Source organism: Centruroides vittatus, unplaced genomic scaffold, assembly GCF_030686945.1.
Source record: "Centruroides vittatus isolate TY-2023 unplaced genomic scaffold, ASM3068694v2 scaffold_3046, whole genome shotgun sequence".
NCBI classification, from domain to species: Eukaryota; Metazoa; Arthropoda; class Arachnida; order Scorpiones; family Buthidae; genus Centruroides; species Centruroides vittatus.
The window spans coordinates 1,910,918-1,935,986 of NW_027122699.1; the positions used below are offsets into that span (position 1 = coordinate 1,910,918).

A 25,069-nucleotide genomic window follows, 5' to 3' on the forward strand; every position below is an offset into this window, starting at 1 on the left:
TAAAAAAACGTGACGATTTAACAGTCAAATCTCGATATAACGTTTTCCTAAACAGCGCCGAAAGATACAGTAAACGATCGTCCCGTAAATATCAAGTGTATTACTAAATGTACGATATTGTTTTAGTGCCAGTTTCGGAAGCCAACAAATGGCGACGCTAAATCGAAGTTCCACTTACGTAATCGTATCTACTTACGTAAATTGATATTATTTACGAAATATTAATAAATTCGTCGTAAATAAAATTTTGTAGTAATTTAGAACAGAAAATTAATTTAGAAGTAACAATTGGTAAATATTATAAATTATTTCACAAACATTAAGAATTTTTACATACCCCACACGAACATCCCGGAAATTTGTGTATTGGGGCATCGATGCTATTAAATTTTGGTGGTTAAAACAGGTCAAGGGGGTCAAGTGCCGTATTTACAGTGGGGCCGGACGTACCATGCATACACTATACCGTACTATACGATACGTATCCTACGCATCGTCTATAGTCAAACATCTCTATAGCCTTGCCATTTGTTAGCTTTAAATCCAGTGTGGCGCTAAATTAAAGTATCTCGAACGATCAAAATTATACGTAATAATATATCCAGGCGTGCGGAAGTTGGCCGGTATGGGTCGGCGCCGTAACGGGGTGGCGCTATTTAGGAGGACGTTACATCGAGGTTTGACCGTATACGATTTTTAATAAATTCTATATATTTGTAAATTTAATCAATTCTCTCTCCAGTTTCGAATAATTAATATTTTTCTACTTTTCCTTATTTTAGTATCGAATTTTCGGTATTTTTTTTATAAATAAATTATATAAATTAGAGGGTTGGCAAGTTAATAAGGGTTTTTTCTACGAAGGATAAAGGGAGAAATAAAGAGTGAAGAGGAAAAAATCGAAATAAATGTGAAATGGAATCCGAGATCTGACAAAATTAGAATGGTCAAAATAACAGACTAGTGTGTATACAATGGATCGTAGCTATCAATTTGCTTGGGAGTGAAAAATGATACCGAACGGGAAATTCTTTTAAAGTGTCTGACGTTTAAAAATATTGATAAATGGAATTTTTTGAAGAGACCCGACGGAGAATTTACTTTTTATTCCAGCTAGAAATAAATCTCTATTCCTCGTCAAAGTTATTTCTCTATTTCCCGGTTAATTCGATTAGCAGATTGACCATCGGGCCATCTACCAGAGCCCGACAGGGCCCGGGGCTCTCCACCTTTAGGAGGCTGTAAGAGGCCCGACTAGAGTTATAATCCGTAAACGATGTTTTCCAGGTCTCCCCCATAGGGGTCTACGAAGGCCCTCCCGCGGGAGGGTCCCCGTAGAAGCTTGTTAACGTACGGAGAGAGCCAATTCGCTTCAATATAATAACCTTACTATAAACTATTGATGAATGGATGGAGTAGGGCAACGCAACACGCGTAAATTCGTACAGGACACAGGAGATGTATTCCACAATATTTTTATCTTATGCCATGCTAGAAAAATTTGGAGTAGAAGCGAGTACCGCACCCAAATGGTAAACTTTATTTTTTTACGTTCGCTCCAAACTCATTGTCATCGACCCATACACGAGGATCGTCATCCGTGGCAATTTGCCAAAGGGGTGCCTCCCGGGAGGAAGCTTTCTATGGAGACGGCCCCCATTTAAGCGTTATACGGGCGAAGAAAAGACGAAAAACTCCGGGTGGAGGGTCGGTGGGGAGGTGCGAACCCTCGACCGACTATTAGCGTTCGGTGGATTTATCGACCGGGTGGCCAGTGACGTATTAAACCGATTTTCTACAGAGCCGTTACGAATAAAAACGTAAGGACCACCGTCTCTCACTAGAAATGGAATTTAGACGAGCATAAACAGGAAAAAATAAGGAAAAATTCGAATAAAAAGTACAAAGTACCGAAAACTCCGACGGAAAATGTAATGATAAATGCAAATTAAAGGGGAGGAATCAAATCTTAGTAAAAAAGGGGAAAAAAATAAAAAAAAGAAAAAATTTGGCTTTTAGATTAAAATGCTGGAGGACAGACGAAGAGAGAATGGTTAAAGTGACGTCGAAAAACGAAAATAACGTGTCTGGAGGAGAAGAAAAATAGGAAGTTACGAAATATTCGATTACTTCTGTCGATAAGACGGCAAACCTTTTATCGGGTTAGATCGTAACCGAGTTATTTTGATTGATTCCAAAAATTATTGGGGTGAGATTTAGAAAATACAAACGACGTTTACCTCCTCCGTCTCTCGCCCTATAATTGGGCTGCAATTTGAAAAAATTGAAGACCTATAAATCTCCACCGTCGTCCATCTGTCCTTCCTTAATCTCCAGAACGGAGTTAGATACATGAAATTGGAAATCAGATAAGAAAAGATTAGGAACAGGAGGCCCCGATTAACTGTGTAAGAACTTCCGATACAAACCGGAAATCGCATTATTTTATTTCAAAACTTTTCACCCGAAATGAGTTAGATAGATGAAGACAAGACTCTGTTGCTGACGGGAAAAGTATTATGTACAGGGGCACGCCACTACTAATTTGAGGTGGAGAGCATATATTTTAAGTTAAATAAATTAAAAATATGATTAAAAACTGTAGCCCGGAGTTGTGAATACCTGGACCAAGAAATAATTGTAAATAATTTTACATAAAACGAGCCTCGTTTCGCTGGCAATTGCCAATCGGCGCGGTAAAATATGGAAAATTCTCAAATATCCCCAAGGCGGAGCGTCAAAACTTGTAAACAGCGACGCAATAGTAAACACCTTCTAGATTAAAAGAGGCCGAGGTTATGTAAATAAGAACAAGACCCGGGCGAATCCTTTAAATTGTAATTTGCATAAATCGATTCCCCTGGCCGATGTTCCGGCACCAACTAATTGAAGTAAGAAAGGACAAAATTTGGAATTACCTGGTGTTGTCACCTCCTGTCAGAAAACGCAAAACGTATCGATTCGCGTTTAAGTTATCAATACGGTATTTAGAAAATAAGTGGCTTTAATTAACTACTATGCAACTACGTGAAAACTATTTGGAACGGTTAATTCTTCGCGTAAATTACGCCTGACTTGGCCACTCTGTATCGGTAATGTTATTCGTATATATCTTTTCCGTAAATACCGAGTTGGTCTCCTCGGTTACCGCGTATATTATCGCGCTAGGTACTTCGGTTTACGGCCGTACTCGATTTAGTGCGACTTCGAAAGGCGCTAAATCGAAGTCTGGTCGCGTTTCTTAATCGCCTCCCGCAAATGTGTTAAGCTTCCTTAGTCCGGAATGAGAATAGAACCTATGTGTCGGATCTCGAATGCGTATCCCTCCGCAGCCGTAGTTACGCAGCGAATTTATAGGGCCTGGCGTTTTTGTGTACATTATTATTTAATGAAAGGGGAGGGCCTGTTACGCGTTATAACTCGGGCCGCAACCAGACTCTCTTCGGCATCGAAGCTACGAAGTTGGATAAAATAGAACGGAATACGATACGTGGAGTCCCGATGTCGTAAATTAATAGCGTGGTGGAGGCCGAAGTTTTAAACGCGAAAACGTGTACGTCGGACGTTGAGCGCCGCTTTCCTGTAAGCCCAGAAGTTTGACAATGGCGTTTGGAAAGTCAGTGGAATCACGCTCGACATTCCAAACGCCATTGTCAAACTTCTAGGCTTACAGGAAAGCGGCGCACAACGTCCGACGTACACGTTTTCGCGTTTAAAACTTCGGCCTCAACCTCGCTAATGTAGTTTAATGCAGCACACGGAACAACGTAATGGGCTTTTACGATTTCCGCTGATATGTATAACGAGGAGAAGTATTGGAACCGTGTCAAATTTGATCTTCCGATAGATCCCCGAACCCAAAAATTGTCAAAAAAAAAAGAAAATTTTCTTGCGTGCGTTGGCGTCTATTTCGTTTAATATCTCGGAATGGGGTAAAGATTAAGAACGAAATTTAGCACGGTAGCTCGTATATAAGAGGCATAGATGCTATTAAATTTTGGTGGTTAAAGTTAGAGAGAATCGGGAGATAGGGACTATGCGTCGTATCTCGAAAGTGGTCAGACTTAACGAATATTTCAGTTTATTGGCATTGACAATTTAAAAAAAAAACTCTCCTTGCCCTCAAAATTAAGCTATTTTTTTTCCTTTTCATAATCATTAATAATATAAAAGTTATTTTTAAATAAAATCTGGTAACGGATGGCACCACACACAGTTTTAACATTTTTGCCGGGAAAGTCAGGCAACTGGTTGCTGTATTTTTACAATTGATTATCTTGGATTCAACCGATTATTTTTTAAAGCCCTAAATACAAGGCGGGTAAACATTTGAAGAGTCTTAGAAAGGCGAGAACATCGGACCGGATGTAAAAACGAAATCGAATCTCCGGTAATTAAAGCGCTTTAATTATTTTATTTAATTGACTAAAGTCGATATCCAATTTAAAATGCCGTGGGGTTGTAGAGACCGCTATTATTGACCGGAAGCGGAGGGAAAAACCCAGATGTAATCGAACCCGCCGCTTTTAATTGGTTGGTAACGCGTTCTCGGTGGAAAAAAGTTCCGTTTAGAATCGTAATTATTAATATCGGTCATTCGATGCGGGGTGGCCTAAAAGTCGGTTAACCATCTTAGAGTTCGAACGGTTTATTCAAATATTTAAATGCCAGTTTCCCTATTGTTTCTCCACCAATTTGGTAAAGGATCGTATTCGGAACGCGCGAAATAAAACACGGTTAACTATTAGAATAATGAATGTACAGTACATCATTGGGCTGCAATTTCTAAATAAATTCCCACGAGAACGGAGGTAGATAGATGAAAATCCAGACCAGATACAGAAAGCTTAAGGCCCGAGGCCCCGATTAATTATATACCGAACCGGACTGAAAGTAAGGCGATTCGAACTCAAAACTTTTAACTCGCCGTATAGAACGATTAGAAATTAAAACACGATTAGGAATTGCATCCGGGATGACGACGACGACGTCACAATGATTATTATAAAAGAACGGCCAATGACTAGAAGCGATTAAAGACGCCGCTTACCTCATCTGACTCCGGCAAGATCTTGAGAAGTCCTCTTAGTTTCTCTGCTCCGATATCCTCATGGCAACCGTCTCTCAAGATCCTTATGATCTCTTCATTAGTGCTGGAAGGAGAAAAAGGTATGACATCCATCGATAACGAAATATGCTACAAACAGATCGACACACCGTCGTCGAATCGTGTGACCCGAAAGCCTGACGCAATGGGCACGAGAGAAATGGGTCGACCAAATAAGGAACAACGGCGATGATGTTTTATTGTTTTATCCTTTTCTTTTCTGTGTTACCGGTCGTGTCTCTAGTGTTTTTTTTTCTATTCTTCTCCACGTGGGATAATCCATTCTCCCGTAGGATCCCACGTGTTTACCTCTCGAAAATTTTCACGCCGATCCGCGCGATTGGATGCAGATTTCACCGAGAAAAATTCGTGTTATTTTATTACTGTCACGTGACAGTTTCCCTCCTTCCTTTCGACCCCATCCGTTCGTGACACTACCAGCGCCATTGACCGATTTTAAATGAACGGAAACAAAACGTTACGACAAATCTAATTAAGTCACAATCGACGTATACGGCTTGAGGAATTTCAATTCTTAATTAATTAATTCGATTATTAATTCTTTTTATGTGTTACGCCTTCTTCGGGGGTCGAAGTGAGCGTAGACCGGTGATTTTTGGAATTTTTAATGGGTTTTTTTTTCGTAAAATTTAACGAAAAAATCGCTTTTGTATTTAAATATTTAGCGGATTATCTACTTGAAAGCCTTACGCTTCCAGTTACGGGGTGGTTCAGAAGGCGGTTAACCGCGGTAAAGAGTAAATCTGTCTTATTCGAATACTTACGAGCCTTGTGAAATTTCTCCGTAAGATATTCTTATCCGATACAGAAATACAAACGCTGGTCGACTCTCGGTTAACCCGGGCCACCCTTACAATTATATTAAATTTAATTTTTCCGATTAGTCGGGCACGTTAAAGCGGGTAAGGTGACTAATTCGTTAATAAGGGAGGCGTATGAGAGTGGTAGAGGGGAGTATTGTAGGGTTTACCTTACGTAAACAAGCTAATAATAGGTTTTAATTGATCGGGAAGTCTTTACGCTGAAAGGTTTCAGCAACAAAATATTAATATTTGAGAGAGTTAACAAACACCGGTAGATGATCGATATCGGGTTTACTTTATACACTGGAAAAGATAAAAATAGATTTTCCAGTTTGTCGAATATCTGGAAAGATCCGGGCCATTCTAGAAATTTCCAACGCCTTTTCAACAGGAAAAGCGTCGAATGTCCCCCCCCTTTTGAGAATAATTGATCAATTTCCTTCTTCAAATATTCACGTTGCGGATGTCGTCTCCCTCCTCCGGGTGACTCCTAGTTCCAAATATTTAAATAAATATCTATACTATAATTTCGGGTGCTATGGCCTCCCGGACCCCTCTATACTCTCTCGTCGCTCTCGATCTATCGTGTTCTTTTCCTTCTGCCAGGGCCTTATAGCTTTACGGAGACCGGGCGAATTCGAATTAGGGGGCCACACGTACGGTGTCGACTTCGGCCATTTTTCTTGGAGGGAATTTTTCACGGAAGTACTTTCTAATAAAGATCGGTTTGGGGGTCCCGTTAGTAGAGGCTCCGGGCAATTGCCCCTTTTGCCCGTGCGTCACCAATCCCTGCCTTCGGTAAAGGAGACGAGAGTGCCCCAACCTGAGGACTACGAAATCAGCCCGTTTTGGAACTAACGTCGAATCGAGTCCCCGGGCTGGTCGTTAAGCGATCACCCATTAAGAATCGGGCCTTCGGGCGCGGTACGCGGAAAGTGGCGCCATCTATGAAGATAAAAACGAAACACGAGGGGAAAAACAATTTCGTAATGAAGGTATCTTTTCTTACAGGAACCAGTTTTGTTGCCGTAGAATAATAAACACGGCAGATTCCTTTCTATCTCCCGATTTTTAATTCTATTCCACGGCCTAGATCATTAATCATTTGGAAACTGACAGGGGTTCCGTCCCGACTCTTTACTCCCCGCAATCTGTTAAATTTGATTTTTAACATTGGTTTAACCCAGCAAATATTAATCTGCACTTAAATACAACCCGGCAAAATTGGATTAGACTTTAAAACACTTAACTTTTACCGTTAATTTTCGTTTGTTTTTCGCCTCAAAAACGATAAACTTATCCCGAAAGTAAATTTAATTTTGTGTTAAATAATTTAAAAAATCGCTTTTTTAAAATGAAAATACCTCGTTTAAATCAAATTGTAGACCGTGTTCCACCCCCTTCGACCGAAATTTTAGTGGGAAAGGGCACGAAAACGGTGTGGATTATACCGAAACTACTAAAGTTATATGCCGAAAAGTAGGGTCAAACTTCGATATAGCGCCAATAAATATTCGTAAATGGCATCGTTATCGCCAAATTACGTGACTTTTACGCGCTCAACTTTATATGAGGATTCTTATTGTTCCGGGTGCCTCGGTTTAGCGCCCTGAGGCGCTACATCGAAGTTCGGCCGTATGTATTTATGCGGCAATAACGCGATATAATCATAAATATCGTTTATTAATTAATATTTACCTGCGGAACTGTTTTAGGAAAATGTTGATGTTGAGGCTTCGCTTGCCATCCAGCAAGTTCACCTGAAGAATAAACATTTAGTTTAATTAAAAATAAACATTTATTTAAAAAAAAATATTCCATAAAAGAAAATTAAATTTTGCCCATAATTTTATATAAATCGACGATTAAAATTAGCCTAATCGTTATACGTTTATGGACCAGCCAAGGTCGACTTTACCTTATCCAAAATAGGTATAAACAAACAGGTAGAGGCATTAGTCACCGATTTATTCCATTTGAACGATTTAAATTTATCGTCCATACAAAAACTCGATCTGACTCATTCCTCCGATATTTATAAAAATTCAGCAACGAGTGGCGTAACTTTCCCCGGCAAAAAAAGGGTTAACATTGCGCGTGGCGCCATCTGTTACAATATTTTATTTTAAAAAGCCTTTTATATTATTAAGTATAAACTGGAAAAAGGCTTAATTTCCAGCGTAGTGATGATTTTATTAAAAAAAACATGCGAATATCGTTAAGTCCGAACACATTCGAGTTAGGAAGCGTCACCCCCTGTATTTCACCATTCCTTCACCTTTAACCTCCGAAATTTAGTAGCATCGAGCCTCCTAATACGCAAAACTCCCCGCCAAATTTCGGAAATTTTCGACAAAGTGTACCGGAGTTATTAAGCTTCAAAGAGAATGTACAAAATCGCCTCCCACGCGTAGACTTTCATACATACAGGAAAAATCCTTTCCCCTTTTTTAACCCACAAAAATAGAATTTTAAATAGAAACATTTTATAGGTTCTTCTAATGCGGCACGACCAATTTATAGGTCAATATATAAATAATTTCAAAAAAAATACTAAATTTAGCCATTTTACTTTTCCGGATGTTATAACATATGCATTTGTATTTAACACGGGAAAGTATTGTAATCGTGTCAAATTTCATCCTCCGGGTTTTTCTGCAAATCTCGACGTTTCGAGACTCCCTAGACCCAAAAAAGGCCGGATAAAGGGGGAAATATTCCATAGATGTGCGTACACGCACCAGTGTGTGTGGGTTGGCGTCTATTTCGTTTAATATCTCAGGATGGAGTGGAGATTAGGAAACGAAATTTGGTACCGTAACTCGTATATAAAGGGAATTAATGCTATTAAATTTTGGATTACGGAACTCGACGGGGGGGAGAAATAGAGAGGGATCGAGAATCGTAACTCGAATGGTGAACTTAATGAAAATTTTACTGATTATTGGCATTTATAGTATTTTTAAAATACTCGTCTCTATCCTGAAAATTAAGACTCCTTTTTATAATAATTAAGGATATAAAAACGACTTTTCAATAAAATCACGTAACAGATGGCGCCACACACAATTTTAACTTTGCTCTAATGTGTCTTTGTGTTACGGCGATGTTAGAGATTCCTAAAGAAGTAATTTCGGTATAAAAACTGCGCGTGACGGATAATTAAGAATTCAATAATTTGTGTAAAGAGTAAGTGAGTTTACGTGGGATGCTTAATGTCACACCAGTGGCCGAATGGCTAACACTACCGAACACTGATAGTTAGTGCCTGCCACGTGGAGTTTCTTCGCGTGCGTAACACCTAAATAGGGGCCAGTTTTCCGTAAGAAATCCTAAAGGGCATTTAGCTACGTAATTCAAACAACAACAATAAAAATACTACGTTGCTACCTCGTACTTCGAAGGTTCCAAGGTTCGAACGCCCTCGAGAAACGAATTAAATTCGAAGTACGAGGCACTGGAAACGAGATTTTAACATCCACGATATAGGGTTTTAAGTCTTCGAATCAAAAAAAGACATACTTTGTGACGTGTGTGCACGCGCGTACGTAACATCGTATGTTTTAACACGCGTTCGGTTAAACAACACATGCACAGACCACGCGAATAAATCAAATTCTTGCTTACAAAGCTTTCGGATCACTCCGTACATCGATTTTCTATTTTTAATTTTGGAAAGGCCGAATTAAAATCGTTTATAATCCGTCCTTTTGTGAGGCGAATCGTAATTTTTTCCCCAATTAAACGAAGGGGCGTACTTCCGAATTCAATTTAACCGAGTTATTAATAATACAAGCCACGATAGAGAATCGACCGAAAGATCAAAGTTTGTTGTTAAATTTGTATCTGTTCGTCGATAAAACACTACCGCTAAGGTCACGGCGGATGACGTCACAATGACGAGGTGAGAGAAGGAGGAAAAAAATGATTCCGACACGTGAACTCTAAAGAGAGAATTTATCTGAATAACCTAAACTCGGGTGCTGGCAAATCGATAGTGTATATATATATGTATGTGTGTACGTATGTATGTATATATATATTGGATGCTGACAGGCTGTTTCCATGACAACATCCGAGGATGATTGCGCAGTCTGGTCGTCATGGAAACACTAGCTTACGTGATTGCAGTAGAGACGTTACTACGTAGAAAATAATAATGACAATAATAATAATACACATACCTCCGATATTAATTTATATCGTCGATAAATATTTAAATTGGATTTTTTAATTTTGGTTGCAAATTAATCAAAAATGTGGCCGATATCATTTGAAAGTTATAAATCTGTCGATTTAATATCTTATTTATTATTTTACGTAAATAAAGTTTTAAATTAGTTATCACCTTCTTAGATTTTGCCATGGAGTTTGCTTTTATTATTTTATAACGAGAATAATTCATTAATATTTTATTATATTACTATTAATCTAGTGTGGAACCACAAATCCTCTACTTTATTCTCTGTAAAATAAGAGTAGATAAATAAAAATGTAGGTTAGTAGCGTGCGGTAACCTGCTTAAAACGGAACCTTCCATTTTACACAGGTTTTACCGATGTTTAGAAGCTATTCTCCTGCAGTGTAAACGTTTCGTGTTTCAATTTCGGCGCCGAAAAAGTCCGTTTTAAACAGGTTTACTCTAAGCAATTCATTCCGTTTCCGCTTTAGACAGGTTTTCGGCTTATTAAAATTGCCTCCGCTATAGAACTTAATTATTTCGTCTAACGTGGTAATGTAAGAGTAATCGACCGCATTAAAGTTTACCTCGTAAATCCAATTTAAAAACAAGTCGTAGCGTGATTGTTAGTTCGATTGTACCTTTTAAAAGCTGAGATTTCACTCTTGCGATAATTACAAAATAAAAAGCAGACGTCGGAAAGTGCGTACCGTACGTCTGGACGTTAAAATCTATCCGAAAACTCATTAAATAATTAAAATGCATTTTATTGCGGACAACACGAATCGATGGAGTTGAACGTTTTTGTCGTTTGTTGCCGATTACGAATAATGCCGTAATTATAGTACATTCGAACTAATCATTACTAATTACTGTATCCGTTGAAATAATTAAAAAGTAAGATATTCTAAGTTGATAAATTGGGGATTTGTATAATTATAAACTGGCGATAATGGGGGGATCTTTAGAAATTCGTTCGAAAGCTTCCAATGTTATAATTTCGATAAGTTCGTTTGTATATATACTGACTTATGCGTGAATTAACTCTATGTTTACAATGTAATCTTTATAATACAGTATAATGATTGTATATAAATGTATACGGATTGTGTTTGATTATATACGATGTGTTTGATTGCATTTAATGATTGTCTATGTAAACTTCGTTGATATTTAATATAAATTTATGAGAAAATTTCGATATTATAAAAGGGGTAGAAGCGAAATTGTAAATATTTAAATCCGATTTCACAGGAAGAAAGTTGACATAGGCAAAATTTCATTCAAATATTTCGTTAGGAAGTGGAAATTTCAAAATATTTTATGAATTATTTTTGATAATCGAACGACTAATTGACGAAAATTCGAATTTGATTTTAATGTACTCCGGGACGATTCGAAAGATCTCCGTAGAAAACACAAACCGCGTATTTGTGACGTACTGCAGACGCATTAACGCGCATTTGTATGTACTGTACAGTACATACAAATGACTGCACAAGAAGGGCATTGCCGGCAGTGATTTACGGCGAATTGAAAGGAGACTTTTAAAGAAATTCACGTATAACGGATCTATCACGTAAATGTATTTTTACGTCAGACTGGCAGTTTGAAAAACGCTTACTCACCTCCATAGATTCCCTTTTCTTTCTCTCGAGACTGTCCGTTCTGTCTCTTCCTCCCAATCTGGGGGATGATTGTCCGTTTAGCATGGAACTGGTTTGTTGGCAAAATAGTCCTTCCATAATATCGAAATCCAGGTCGTTCTTACAACCTTTGTGAGTCTTGGCCACTAACGACCACAGATTGTCTTTTCCTATCACTTTCTGACTGGGTATCTTGCACCAATTGAGGGTCTTCATCTTGGTCTTTGGCTTTGGTGTCTCCAGCTGAGGAAGCTTGATGCCGACGGTGGGTGCCAATCCTCCGGGTAAGAACGGCCCTCCCGGGGGAGGCGGCGGCGGGGGCGGACAACCTAACGGTGGCGGGGGCGGAGGCGGAGGTGGAGGTGGAGGAGGTGCGGGCGGAGGTAGACTCGGAGGAGGAGGAGGCGGCGGCACCGGTGGTTCTTGAATTTTGTGTGTGGGCGAATGGCAAGCGTGGTTGGCGTGACGAGGCACCGGAGGCGCCAGACACGCGTGAGGCGGTACGGGTGGAGGCTGGCAGCAGTGAGGAGGTACGGGTGGTGGCTGGCAGCAGTGAGGAGGCACGGGCGGAGGAAGACATTGAGGATGCTCCGAATGTTCCGGAAGACACGGTGTGGTCGGTGTAAAAGGTGTGGCGGGAGTACATCCGGGTGAAACCAGTCCGGTGAAGGATAATTGAGAAGTGACGCGCCTGCGTAATCTACTATCGCAATCCTCCGATTTGTGACACGAACATTGGCACATTCTCAGTCTGGTGTGACTGGGCGATCTCAGCAGCTTTTCCGAATCCTGTTTAGACTCTAGCAAAGTGGCACGGTGAACCAGAGTCTCGGCCGTGTCCCAAATAATATCAGAAATCGGTTGGCTGCTATCGATCCTCAATAGATGCTGAAGCAGATTGAGAAACGGTGCTTCTTGCGGAGTTTCCGATACCTGAGTCAGAAGAAAAGCCTTATAACCAAATCGATAGTTCCCAAAGGGGTATTCGATTGCATAATAGACCTTACCTGCCTGAGTATGGCATAGAACACATCTAAATGGCTATTTAGGTCCACTCCATCGGGTCCGGTTAATTGACTCTCATCGGTTTCACGCTGCTCTTGGAAAACATCCAATTGCACTACCAGATCGGATTCGGGATTGTTAACTACTTCTCTTCTATTCAAAATAAATAAAGAAAGAAAGAAAAGCACACTTCAGACATAACATGCTGTAAATCGCAGGTTATGGTTATTTAATTAAAATAAAGTATTCTTACCTCATTTGAGCAATTAAATCCAGAATTTTCAGACCTGTAAATTAAATTCGATTTTAGTACGCCTCTTATAAAACAACAGTTTTTTAAATCGAAAATCTCGAATGTAAAAAGCTTGTTTGCATACAAACAATGGATGTACGAGATTAAATCGGACGCGATTGCACTTAATGTTTTTTTCCCTCCTGTCAAGACGATTGCTGCAATACTTAAAAAAAATTTAAATAAACAGTTTGACATCCATTATATAAAAAATAACGATAATAATACTAAATTCTACGTCAAGAAACGTGACAGTTAGAATGCATTTGGTTGTTCGCGTGTTAAAACCCGAAACTCCCGACATAATTGCATAAAAATTGAATAATTAACAAATATAACAATGGAATACTTTAAAATTTCGTATGTATTTAAGTACTGTATTGTACGAAATTTGCGCATGAATTTCGCACGTTTCGGAACGTATTATATACAGGGTTTATCTATGGAAGTGCAGTTGCAGTGTTCGAATATAATTTAACAGAAATAAACCGGCAACTCTTTCTCCTAGACACTTTTATTACTTCAATGATAAATCGATTAAAGGTCTGACGACATTAACATAAGTTTTAAAGTCGTTTATATTGTTTAAAAAAAGAAAATAATAGTATCTCGCTCCGCTTTCTCCGAAAGTCTGCCATGTTTACGCGAAACTATAACGTCTTTTTTCGAACTAGTGCTCGGTTAATTATAGTGCAATCTGGCTAAAATTAAATTAGATTTAATTTTCTGATATTAAAATCAATATTTAATTTATTCGCGAGACTCGATAAACTCGGTTTCGTAGTGAACTGGCAAAGAATCCGTCAAAATTCTCATGAAAAAACAACGAAAGACATGAGTTTTATTGATTTTCCACTAGAATTTTGAGATTTGTTGGCAGATTCTCTCAAATTCCATCTGTGAAATTCTACTTCCTCCTAAAATCAAGGTTTCCAAAAATAGAATTTGGGACGTACACCGAAAATCCGCAATTTCTGATCCTAGATCAGAGTAAACGGTACCGGTATTTAGTTGTTTATGGTTTTTCCAGATAATTTGAATGGGCACAGCTATTATAGCTGCGTTCGAAAACATTATATTCACACATAGGAGCAAATCTGAAGTAATTTTCCACGTAAATATATCGTTAGAAAATTAATTTTATCGAGATAAGATGCTGCGAATACTCCTACATTCCACACTCACGTGTGAAGAGCACGTTTAGTGTTTACAATTGAAGATAAATACAAAAGAGGAGAAATTTAGTCGCGTGAAAATTGCTGGGATCCATTTAGTTAGAAGGGAGACGGTGGGAAGAGACAGATGGAAACTCTGCAGATTTAAAGAGAATGCGGAGATATTACAGATACGGTAAATAAAATACCAATATGACGTAACTAGAAATCGTCATAGACGTCGATTTCTATTTCGTTTACAAGTTTAAACTTGCATTCAATAAATGTTTTTGTATCTATTATTCGCGTTCAATTTCTATTGACTGAGCCGTGATCGTTGTTTTTCGTCAACGAATCGGATCGACAAAAATTCCGGCTACGAGTTGCGTAACTTTCCCGACAAAATAGTTAATGTGCGTGGTGAGATTTTATTTTTAAAAACGTTTTGTATTATTCATTATTATAAAGTGGCAAAAGCTTAATTTCGAAGATAGAGACGAGTTTTATAAAAAAAAATTGTAAATGTTAATAACGAATAAAATTTTCATTAATCAGGCACGCGACCTTCTATTCTCCCTATACACTTTACTTATAACCACCAAAATTTAATACCGTCGATGACCCCAACACGCAAATCTCTCCGTAAAATTTCGGAAATTTTCGACAAAGGGCACGAAAGTTATTAAGATTTTATTCACCCACTTTTAAAGTGGGTGAATAAAATCGTGCCCCCAAACATCCGTACACACAGAAAACACCTCCAACATTTTTTGCATTTCTCGATGGTTAGAAGTCCCCCAGTTCAATAATATAAAAATCTTGGGGTAATTTTTCATCTATCGCCATATTTTCCATCTGTTATATGTTAGTTTATTTAGTTATGGCAACGCAACACTTGGGCGATCTGACTAGAGGGATGCCTTCCGGAAAGTCTTTTTGAGGGTAACTAGTCCCTATTTAAGCATTACAGACGTGGAGAAAACCCGGAAAACTCCACGTAGCCGGCCCATCCTAGCGAGGCACGACCCACGACCGAACTCCCAGTGTTCAGGGAACGGAACCGCTTGGCCACTGGTGGGCCCCCTGTTATACGTACGTACGTGTACGTATAGTGTTGGACAATGAATTTGACACTTGTTTATGTAGAATTTCTAACAATTTTTTGCCCAATATATGAAAGAATAGTAGCAATTCTGATTTTAATTAACTTTATTAATTTTTTTATTTAGTATGAACACTTCTGTGCGAAATATATCAGCAATACATTCTTAAAGTTTGCACAAAGTTTTATGTTCTGCACTATGATGTAAATTATAATTAGTTAATTAATTTATTGTATATTGTATTAATCTTATATTTCGGTCGAGACTCTTTCCTATCTCTTGTTATCTCGATAAATTTCGTCACCATAACAGGGCGTAATGGCGCTCTCTCTTGCATAAAAATTCCATTAGAAACTTTAATTAATGGATGATTTTGTAATGGTTTGTACAGTACATTGCAGTCCTGTAACGATTTTTAAATATTTTATACTCGAATCAAATCCGAGATCCGAAAATAAGAACAACGAAAATTCCAACGAATTACGGTATAAAAAATTTAATTTTATTTTCTCGACTTTTAGAATTAGGCCTATATCTTTATGATCCTTTGTCCATTTTGATTGTCTTTCCTTCACCACTGCCGGTTAATTTAGTTTTTTTTTCGATAGTTTGAAGCCTCTTAAATTATATTTCTTGGATCTATCTTATTGTCTAGAGCTAACAGAAACTTCACACTAGTCCAACAATGCTTTTAAAGTTTTCGAGGAAAATTTTGGCTTCTGAGTAACCAATCATTCAATTGCTCTTATCGTCCCTTTCCATTGTTTTTCGTATTCTTTCACAATTTTGGCAATTCGTTGGTGTAATTGGCACATTTAGTCGAAAATTTTGCAATTTTTTAATACTGTTTGTTGACGAATTTCTCTTTATTTTTCCTCTCTTACCGCTATGATCTATCCTTTCCACTTTTTATGTATTTTTAAATGATTAAAAATGTTATCTTAATTTAAAAGATAATTAAGAAAGATTGCCAGATTCATTTCCACTCTGTTATAATCGCTCTCCTTTCTCCGTTTATTTTATTTTATTTTATTTGGTAAATAAAAGATGGTGCTAACGATGATTGAAATAATACATTTCTTTTCTGTAAATTCCCGAAATTTCGTCTTTCCAGCTCTTCGAAAAAAGAATTTTTGACGAAAATAAAGTCGATAATTCTTAATTTATCCAAGTACTAAAGAATAATCGAGTTAAGTGTGATTATCCATTTATTAACCCGGCTAGCCTCGATGTTGCGCTCTCCGAAATAGAGCTACCCCGGTAAAGCCGCGCAGACGAACACTCGACAATATTTAATATTTATGCGAAAGATCCAAAGAAACCTTTATTGTCTGTGAATGAATAAATGCCCGAATTTGCTGTTTGTAATTCTTATTGTGTGAGACATCGGCTACTTCCCATACCCGGTTTAGTGTCAATTTCGGAGGTAGACAAACGCTGGCGTTAAATGGAGGTTTTATCGTTATATACGAACACATTTACGTTTAGTGAAATCGTACGAAAAAATGGGCCTAAAACAATATTTAAAACAAACACGTTCTAAATGTGTTTACGCTTGTTTCCAGAGACAAAATGAGAATAAATTTGAAAGAGAAGTGTGGAGATGGTAAAAATGACAAATTTATTGCCGAATGCAAGACAGAAAAGCTGTCGAACCGACAATAAATGCCGAAGTAACAATATTCCCCGGATACCAGCGTCGTCACTATCAATACTAGCAAGTAAGTGGCGTTGCCATACGCCTCTTCATTGGCTGTCTCTTGGCGAATAACAATATGACGAAGGCAGAGTCGATGGCGACAAATGTAATAAAGACGGTTTCGGTGTGAAAGATATGAGAAATTTCCATTCGGTATAACAACCAGGCCGCAGTTAAATATTAATGTAAGATGGTCTCCATCGGGCGGAACAATACTCCCCATTGCTCTCTCGAGTGCGTTATAAACAGAAAAATCTACCAGTGATAAGACAATGGCAAATCACCTCCTCGCCATTGTCTTCGATGGCAAATTACCTCTTAAATTTCGGCCTTATTACGTCTTATAAAACTATAAATGTCACTATTAATACACTATCCCTTCGTTATATCGCGCCATCCGACATATCGCTCATTTTGCGCGATATAACGAGGAATTAGTGTATTTAAAACGGGTTGAATTCTTATGAAATTTTTAACTGGCATCCATATCCATCTTCCGAAATCCATTACGGGGTGATTATATAACAATTTTAAAATGTTATGAATAAAATCTGCATTATAATCGCATTCACGTTTTAAATTGTTAATGAGTCGGCAAGAAATGAATGATTTCAAAATATAAAATTCGGTTCTAATTATTTTCTATTAAAAGAAAAATTTAATAATATTTAAAATTCTGATTGGAAGATGAAAAATCCAGTGTGAGGCGAAAGAATAACGAATAATCCATAAATATATTTTAAGACGTCATAAATAGTAATTTACCGCGTTTTCCGGCGTGTAACACGCACTTTTCTTATTGAAATGCACTGTCCGAAAATGGGGTGCCGGAATATATAAACACTATATTTTTATTTAGGAAATGCTTTGTTCTTGTCGTTCTGTACTTGAATATTCTTTGTTTTAGTATTTGATTTTCATACTATAAAGTACTATAATTTTCATACAATTAGTCGGCGAAGTCACAGATCAATTGTATGAAAATCACAGTACTTTACTTTTTCCCGGCTGTCAGAGTATGGTAATCTGTCGAAAAATGACCCCGCCCAGGATTTTTACATTTTTGAACCTCGAAATGTCGATAAATGCAAAAAACAGAAAACAAGATGGAGGTTTCCTGTATGTGTGGATGTTTCTGTGTGGGGACGCGATTTTGTTTACCCACTTTGAAGCTTGGTAACTTCCACACCTTATGTCGAAAATTTCTAAAATTTGGCGAGAATATTTGTGTATTAAAAGCATCGACGTTATTACATTTTGGAAGTTAAAAGTCAAGGGGGTGGAGAGATACAGGGAGTCGCGTGTGGTATCTCGAGTGGAGTTTGACTTAACGAAGAATTAACTGGTTATTAGCATTTACAAATTTTTTTAAAAAAGTAAAACTCGTCTCTACCATCAAAACTAAGCTTTTTGCCACTTTATTTATAATAATTTAGAATAAAAAAACTTTTAAAATAAAACTCTTAAGAGATGGCGCCACGCACAACTTTAACTTTTTTGTCGGGAAAGTTACTCATTTTATTGCTGGAGTTTTTCAATTAGAAATATACTTTTTTTTTTTTTTTTTTCAAAAACTTCCATTTTAAGAACTGAAAATGGGGGTGCGCCTTATACGCCGGCATAAACGGCATGTAAAACGTGATTTTGTAATATAATATTAAAAAATAATTTAGAAAATCATTTTTAATATTACATTCAACATTGCGGTATTGCGTTATATCCAGCATTCAAAACTTGAATTCGCGTCCAGGATAGCAAGACAGTAGAATTGTTAAAAATTTCGACATCCGGCAACAATGAAACCTTTTAAGTCTAAATTGATGACAAGTATAATTATGCAAATGTTCTGACGTCACCATTAAGGAACGATTAAATTCAGCCAGGAATCCATTTAATTTATACCGATGCGATTACTGGCTGGTTTGGTTATTGTTTTTACAATTCGAACAATTACGGGTTTAATTAGTTTTAAAAATGGCGAGATAATTGGAAAATATAAATCGGTAATTCGGGTGTCAACTCTTACCTATAAACTCATTTCTGGTTCTGACTCTTTCTCTTACGGATGATGCGGAGATGATGGTGCAGTTAACGAATGCCATTAAGGAGGTTTGATACTCAATTGTCTTCGCCGAGCGTAACTCGTCCACCACCAGTTTAAACCTGTATCTTTCATTCTTCTGGTTCTATAAATTAAATCCCAGTTTAGGTAATCGTCGTTAACGAAAAAAAAAATATATATATATATATATATATATATATACAAGCGTAAGTCGTAACTTACTTTGTAATTTTCTAGTGTTTCGAGTGTTCTTTGGTAACCTTGAGGGTTGTACACGCAGAGGGCCGACAGCAGTTCGAACACTTGCTTTTTAACGGTGACGCTACTGGTGTCTAGAGCTGAAACGAGAAAACAGTAGGGGCGGGACGTTAATTCTTGTACATAAATCTGTTCGACCTTTATAAAATAAGTAACTTCATTTAGAAACGAAAAGAATGAAAATACACACGGTCTCCCGAAATTTGCAAGAGATATTCTTAAAACAATTTAAATTATTTCTCTAGCCAATCACCGTTAAGATCGCCACGCCGTTCGACCAATCGATTTCACTTTTTATGCGTTACAAACGGAGTCTTAAAAAAGCATTTAGTTAATTATTACGATAATTAGTCGCTAGAATAAACGAAATAATCGACCTTTTATCTCCCGCCGCAATAACGAGTTAATAATAAATTTACAATGGCTTAGGGTAAATGGCAACGAAATTTTTACGAGAAAATACGTAAACTCGTGTAAAGGACCAGATTTTCTCCTTCCTCCCCATTAAAAATGGCAATGGCGAAATGAGACGAGAACATAAATTCCGAAATTTAATTAACTTAAAACAATACGGTAAACAATAAAGGGCGATTCTGGAATAAAAACTATGCGACGTGGTGTTATTACTAAAAGAAAATCTATTGAAATATCGAAAGAGATTTTGCAATTTCGAATTGGTTCTGTGCTGGCCGGAATCGTTTCTGCCTTTAACAAAACAATTGTTATTAGAAAAAATGATGACAAAATGATCGGAAAATAACCATTTATTTTTTAAATAAATGATGGCTAAATCAACGGCACAAGATAGTCGATTGATACCAACGCAATCAATTTTGTTATTGGCTACCGTTCGGGAGGACCCGGGATCGAATCCGGGCCAACAACCCGGGAAATTATTCGTCAGCGCTGTGTCCCGGATACGGCCAATCAATTCTAAGCGTTGACAGACGTCCAGACCAACGGGCCCGACCAAATTGAGAATAGCTATGGAAAAATAAGTCCCATTAGCACCCACGGAGCGGGAAGAATTTTAAAATATTCTAAATCCCAGAAAGACGCGATTCTTTATACAAAGCCACACGCCGCAATGGCAACTGCTTCGGACGATATTTTCGACCACAAAATTGGTCACGATTTAATCAGGCAACTCTCGGTTGCGGTTCATCTCAAAACGCATTTCTTACTGCCGATATTTCGCAGCTCATTTGACGAATCTAAAGGCGACGTATTAACATCCTTTTGTATAAAACGTCGCACTCGGATCAATTTGCAGCTACCGAGGAAGGGAGGGAGAGCATGGTGGCACAATTTCTTCTTTAAATTTAATTTATCTTACAAGTATTCGCATATACACGCGCCGATTTCACTAAATCGCCACTCGGAACTTACAAAAGTGCGACGTATAGGCATTTTATCAGGCGATTCTATCGATATATATACAGTATATATAATTTAAAAAAGCAAACTGGCAAAATTCGGAAAGAAATCTCTGAAAGCATTACGAAAATCCTTTGACCGTAGAAGCGTTTGGGTCATAAATTCTGTATAATACTACAGCAGAGCTTTATTTGAATCGCTCTGCCGTAAAACCACGGAAATTTACGATTTTTTTCTTTAATTCCCGCCGGTAATAATGCGATAACGCTTCGATTTTTTTAAAAATATCGCAATTTTCGGAACGGTTCACCTGAAGAATGGGACGATTACAAAGTTGATCTTAAAGCAAAACAAATTACAAAATAATCACCCGTAAAATATGCGGAGGAGAAACCCACTTTTAGGAAAAAACCCGTGCTCCAAAAATGAAATTTATCGATTTTCGGCCACTTATCTCGCTTCCTCCATTTTTTTTAATTAAAAATATAGATAAATGACTCGGTCGCTTATAAAACGAAAGGTGAAATTCGGATATTGGTGAGATAAACGAGTAAATCGAAGTAAAAACCAAGAAAAATTCTTCTTGGCTCTTTATTGTATTAAAATGTATGCGAAAGAGTTAAGTTTTTAATTTGTTATGCTTAACTACTTAAATGATTTCGTGTAAATTTAATATGAAATTTCTTTCTTTTATTAAATTAAGACGACAAGCGTTTTCTTCTCGGGCTGGTGGCGTGATTAATTTGGCAACTTATCTTTTTCTTTCCCCTTCTCTAAAGCTAATTAGTCGAACTTTTTCCGGATAAACATCGTTTGATGCTGCTAATCGAAATTCGTAAGGTGACACTCGACAAAAATAAAACTATATTTTCCACGGTCGTTAGTAAACTCTGTAACGATAAGCATTTTAAAATACACAAAAGTTCGTTCAAACTCTTCGCTACTATGCGAGTATTTCCAAACGTTGGTTATGACAACGAATTGTGTATTGTTGTACGAAACAAAACGATGTCAACTAACTTTTGGACCACCCTTCGTTACTATACAAAGCTACCCATTAAATTAGCACAGCACTTTGTACGGTATTTAGCACGCGCGTGGTCTTTTAGTGTTCGGTGCCCGAAGAATAATTACGTAAAACACGAATGCATAGAAAGTAAAATTAAGAAGAAATTATGTTTGTTCCCTGTCTTAAAATCGACTCTATTGAAATATTGTCTATTTTATAGTCTATGTTTTCACACAAATGCTTAATTTTATATCAATAGAGGGTTAGGTAACCGTTGTAAAGACTAAATTTCTGTCTTACACAAACACTACAAAAACGCTTCGACAAATTAAGTTTGAGATTAATGTTCGCGAGTTGGACCATCCTTCGTGCCGAGCTACGTATCCTATCAGTTAAACATTTTTTTAAAGTTTGATACGCTCGAGGAATACGGCAGAAATGAATAGTTCTATATAAAATTTAAAGATTTTTCGGTAATTTCCGGCAGGCATACGAATTTAGAGAAGCGCATTCGACTGATTATTCTATATTATTCCGTAAAAATGAAAATATATATATATATATAGGAAATAAACCGATTACAATTCAAATTACATTAATCCGCTTCTCGTAATTAAATTTAACACGCAGATTAATCAACAATAATATTCTCGGAATTACACAATTACGACAATTTTAGTCAATTGGAACGACGGCCTTCGTCCATGTAAAATCATCAAAGAAAATAACACGTGCGAAAGATACAATCGAACTTCGATTTAGCGTTACCGTTTGTAAACCCCTAAGATTGACATTAAATGGAGTACGACGCTAAATCGAATCACCTCAAATAACGAGAATAATTTCCGGTTTTTTCCATCCCGAGCGGTAATCGTGGCTGTATACTATTATATAAGTATATATACCACGCTTCACCACTATAATCTAGTGAAGTCTGCGCGCTACTATACAGAAAGATGCAGTATTGACCAGAGTAGCGCTATTTAGGAGAATGTTTGGCCGTAATTCTCGTTGTTTTAGATAATTACTAGTATTTTTCATAAAGAAATAACAGGCGAAAGAATAAAATTGTTAAAATTGATAATAAATGTTATAATTGTAATTTCTTCGCCGTATTCGATTTATATTATTTACTGTACCGTTAAATTTGCAATAACATATCGACTCGTATCGGAATCATATAAAGCTTTTACTAAAATTAAATCCCAACAGCAATTACCGTTCGACTCCCAATCCACAATTTTTCTCTTTCGGGATGGAAATCGTTGAATGGTTTTCCAACTTCGAATTCCGATAATTTTATCGCATCCGCTGCAACAAACTAACTGGAAACTTCACAAAAATTTGCGGTAATAACAGACAATTTGAACAATTCTTCGTTCGACGGAGGAATGACTTTTACATAATTTCAACATTCTTTCGTTTGTTTACGTCAGGGTTTCCCAGGGATCGATGGGAAAATTAGATGCTTATTGTACTTTTTCGAATAAGAATAATAACAATTCATTCCGATTTAGAAATTCACTCGTTATATTACACAAAATCTTGAGAAATTACATAAAAATATGGGGAATAATTCGAGAAAAAGGTTGGAAAATCCCCGTTTATAACGAATATAGACAGAAGCGAAGTTTTAAATTAAAAAACCACCCACTTCTACTAGATTAAATGGTGTCCTGCGACATTTTCGAATCAAATGTAGAATCAAGATTTAAAATAATCGACACGATTTTATAAAAACCTCTTAGAATTTCCCAGAAGAAAAAATTCTGTAAAAGGTTTATCGGAAATTTCCCTAACGCCTTTAAGATTCTAGAGATTCTAAAACATTGCAAACTCCGACTCTTTAAATTCGACTTAATCTTATCACTTTTTGACTTTTATTGACGTCCGATACCGCCATTTTTCTTATAGATAACTGAACTATTCCGGAAAAGATAAAATGTATGTAAATTTCGTTGACGGTATTCCGGAAAAAAGAAGAGGAAAACGCAATCGTATAAAAAGTATTCGACTGGCGGGTCGAACTCCTCAGTCGATAGTTGAAGCTCTGATCGATCTTATCGATCGGGAATAGGTTCTTGCAGACGTCGGTAGGAGAATTGTTGGTACTTTAGCCCTCCATTCGCCTCATCGAGAATGGAGTGTAGACATTTGCAGTTGACAGTTACGGCAAAAGGAATTAAACTACCGTATGTGTAAATGGTAGGCCATAAAAATGGCCGGCATCTCGCGGCACAATTTTTGAAGATTAAAACGTAAACGCCAATTCTAGTAAACCGTGTACTGGCCGGAGCCAAATGTTTTATTGGCAGGTGACTAGAGGGTGGTTTGAATTTTGATGGATGAACGGTGGCATTACACCGCCGCGTCACTACTTTATACACGTCGAATTTATTTAACGTCTCATTCGCGCGAGTCCTACTAAGTTCTACGCATAAAAATCAATCGTTTGAGTAAATAACTTCCGCGCAATTAATTCGGTGTATTCGAGTAATTTATGAAGTTTAAAGCGAACTTCAAAGATCGTAACTTAATTATCACTCGAACTAATTTAATACTTTAAAAGAATAAAGAAAAAATCAATGGAACAATAACTTAATCCCGTCCTTCCTAAATTAAATTTATTCCAAAATTCATTTCGCCTACGCTTAATTTATATTAATCGAAAATAAAAATTAAAAAAAAATGGAATCGAAGCTCGTAGCACCTTTTTAATTTCCAAATTTAAATTAAAAAGTCGTTTCTTAATTAAACACGACGCGTAATTTCCGAATTAGAAATTTTGTGGAAGAACCCCGTATTAACACGCGCCAGAAAATTTAAATAAACTCTAATGGATACTTTATAAACAAGCTGTTGCCGGCAAATTGCATAATTATCGAAAAGCCCGTTCGGAATCGGAAACACAAAAGGTTTTCGCACTAAAATATGGAGGCCTGGCAAATTGATAAAGACGATAATTGATAGTGACGTTAATTCGAACGAATGACTTAAGAAGGAACCGTGCACGCGCGTAAAAAATGAATTCGGAGTGACTGAGAAGAGCAATATCGGCATCTTAGTAACCGAGAGAGATTTTAATATTTCATCGATTATTTCCGTGGATAAAAATAGAAACCGATCTTCCTTTCTAGTTTTGAAAACCGAGAGAAAAGCAATCCGCTGCACCCAAGACTTATCAATTTTTTTCCAGCCGTTCTTATAAGTCGCCCGATAAATAATACCGGTCGAATTCTGTGACGTGATTGCTACGATTAATTGCTACGTAATGATTGATAATTATTATTTAAATAATTCAAATCTATTAAGGAGCGTTTCGTATAAATACAGATATAACACACTAAAATACT

General features: G+C 37.1%; 1 protein-coding gene across 2 annotated transcripts in view; it reads right to left on the minus strand.

Annotated features, from left to right (window-relative positions):
- Window positions 1–25,069, minus strand: part of LOC136988121 (uncharacterized) — a 69,345-nt gene that overhangs the window by 10,089 nt on the left and 34,187 nt on the right. For both annotated transcript variants that reach the window (XM_067285941.1, XM_067285940.1), the window contains exons 3-9: window positions 19,295–19,410; window positions 19,037–19,196; window positions 13,016–13,049; window positions 12,765–12,915; window positions 11,740–12,690; window positions 7,630–7,691; window positions 5,051–5,153 (exon numbers count right to left, since the gene is read on the minus strand). In XM_067285941.1, coding sequence (XP_067142042.1) covers window positions 5,051–5,153; window positions 7,630–7,691; window positions 11,740–12,690; window positions 12,765–12,915; window positions 13,016–13,049; window positions 19,037–19,196; window positions 19,295–19,410 — 1,577 coding nt within the window. The remainder of the gene's footprint in view (window positions 1–5,050; window positions 5,154–7,629; window positions 7,692–11,739; window positions 12,691–12,764; window positions 12,916–13,015; window positions 13,050–19,036; window positions 19,197–19,294; window positions 19,411–25,069) is intronic.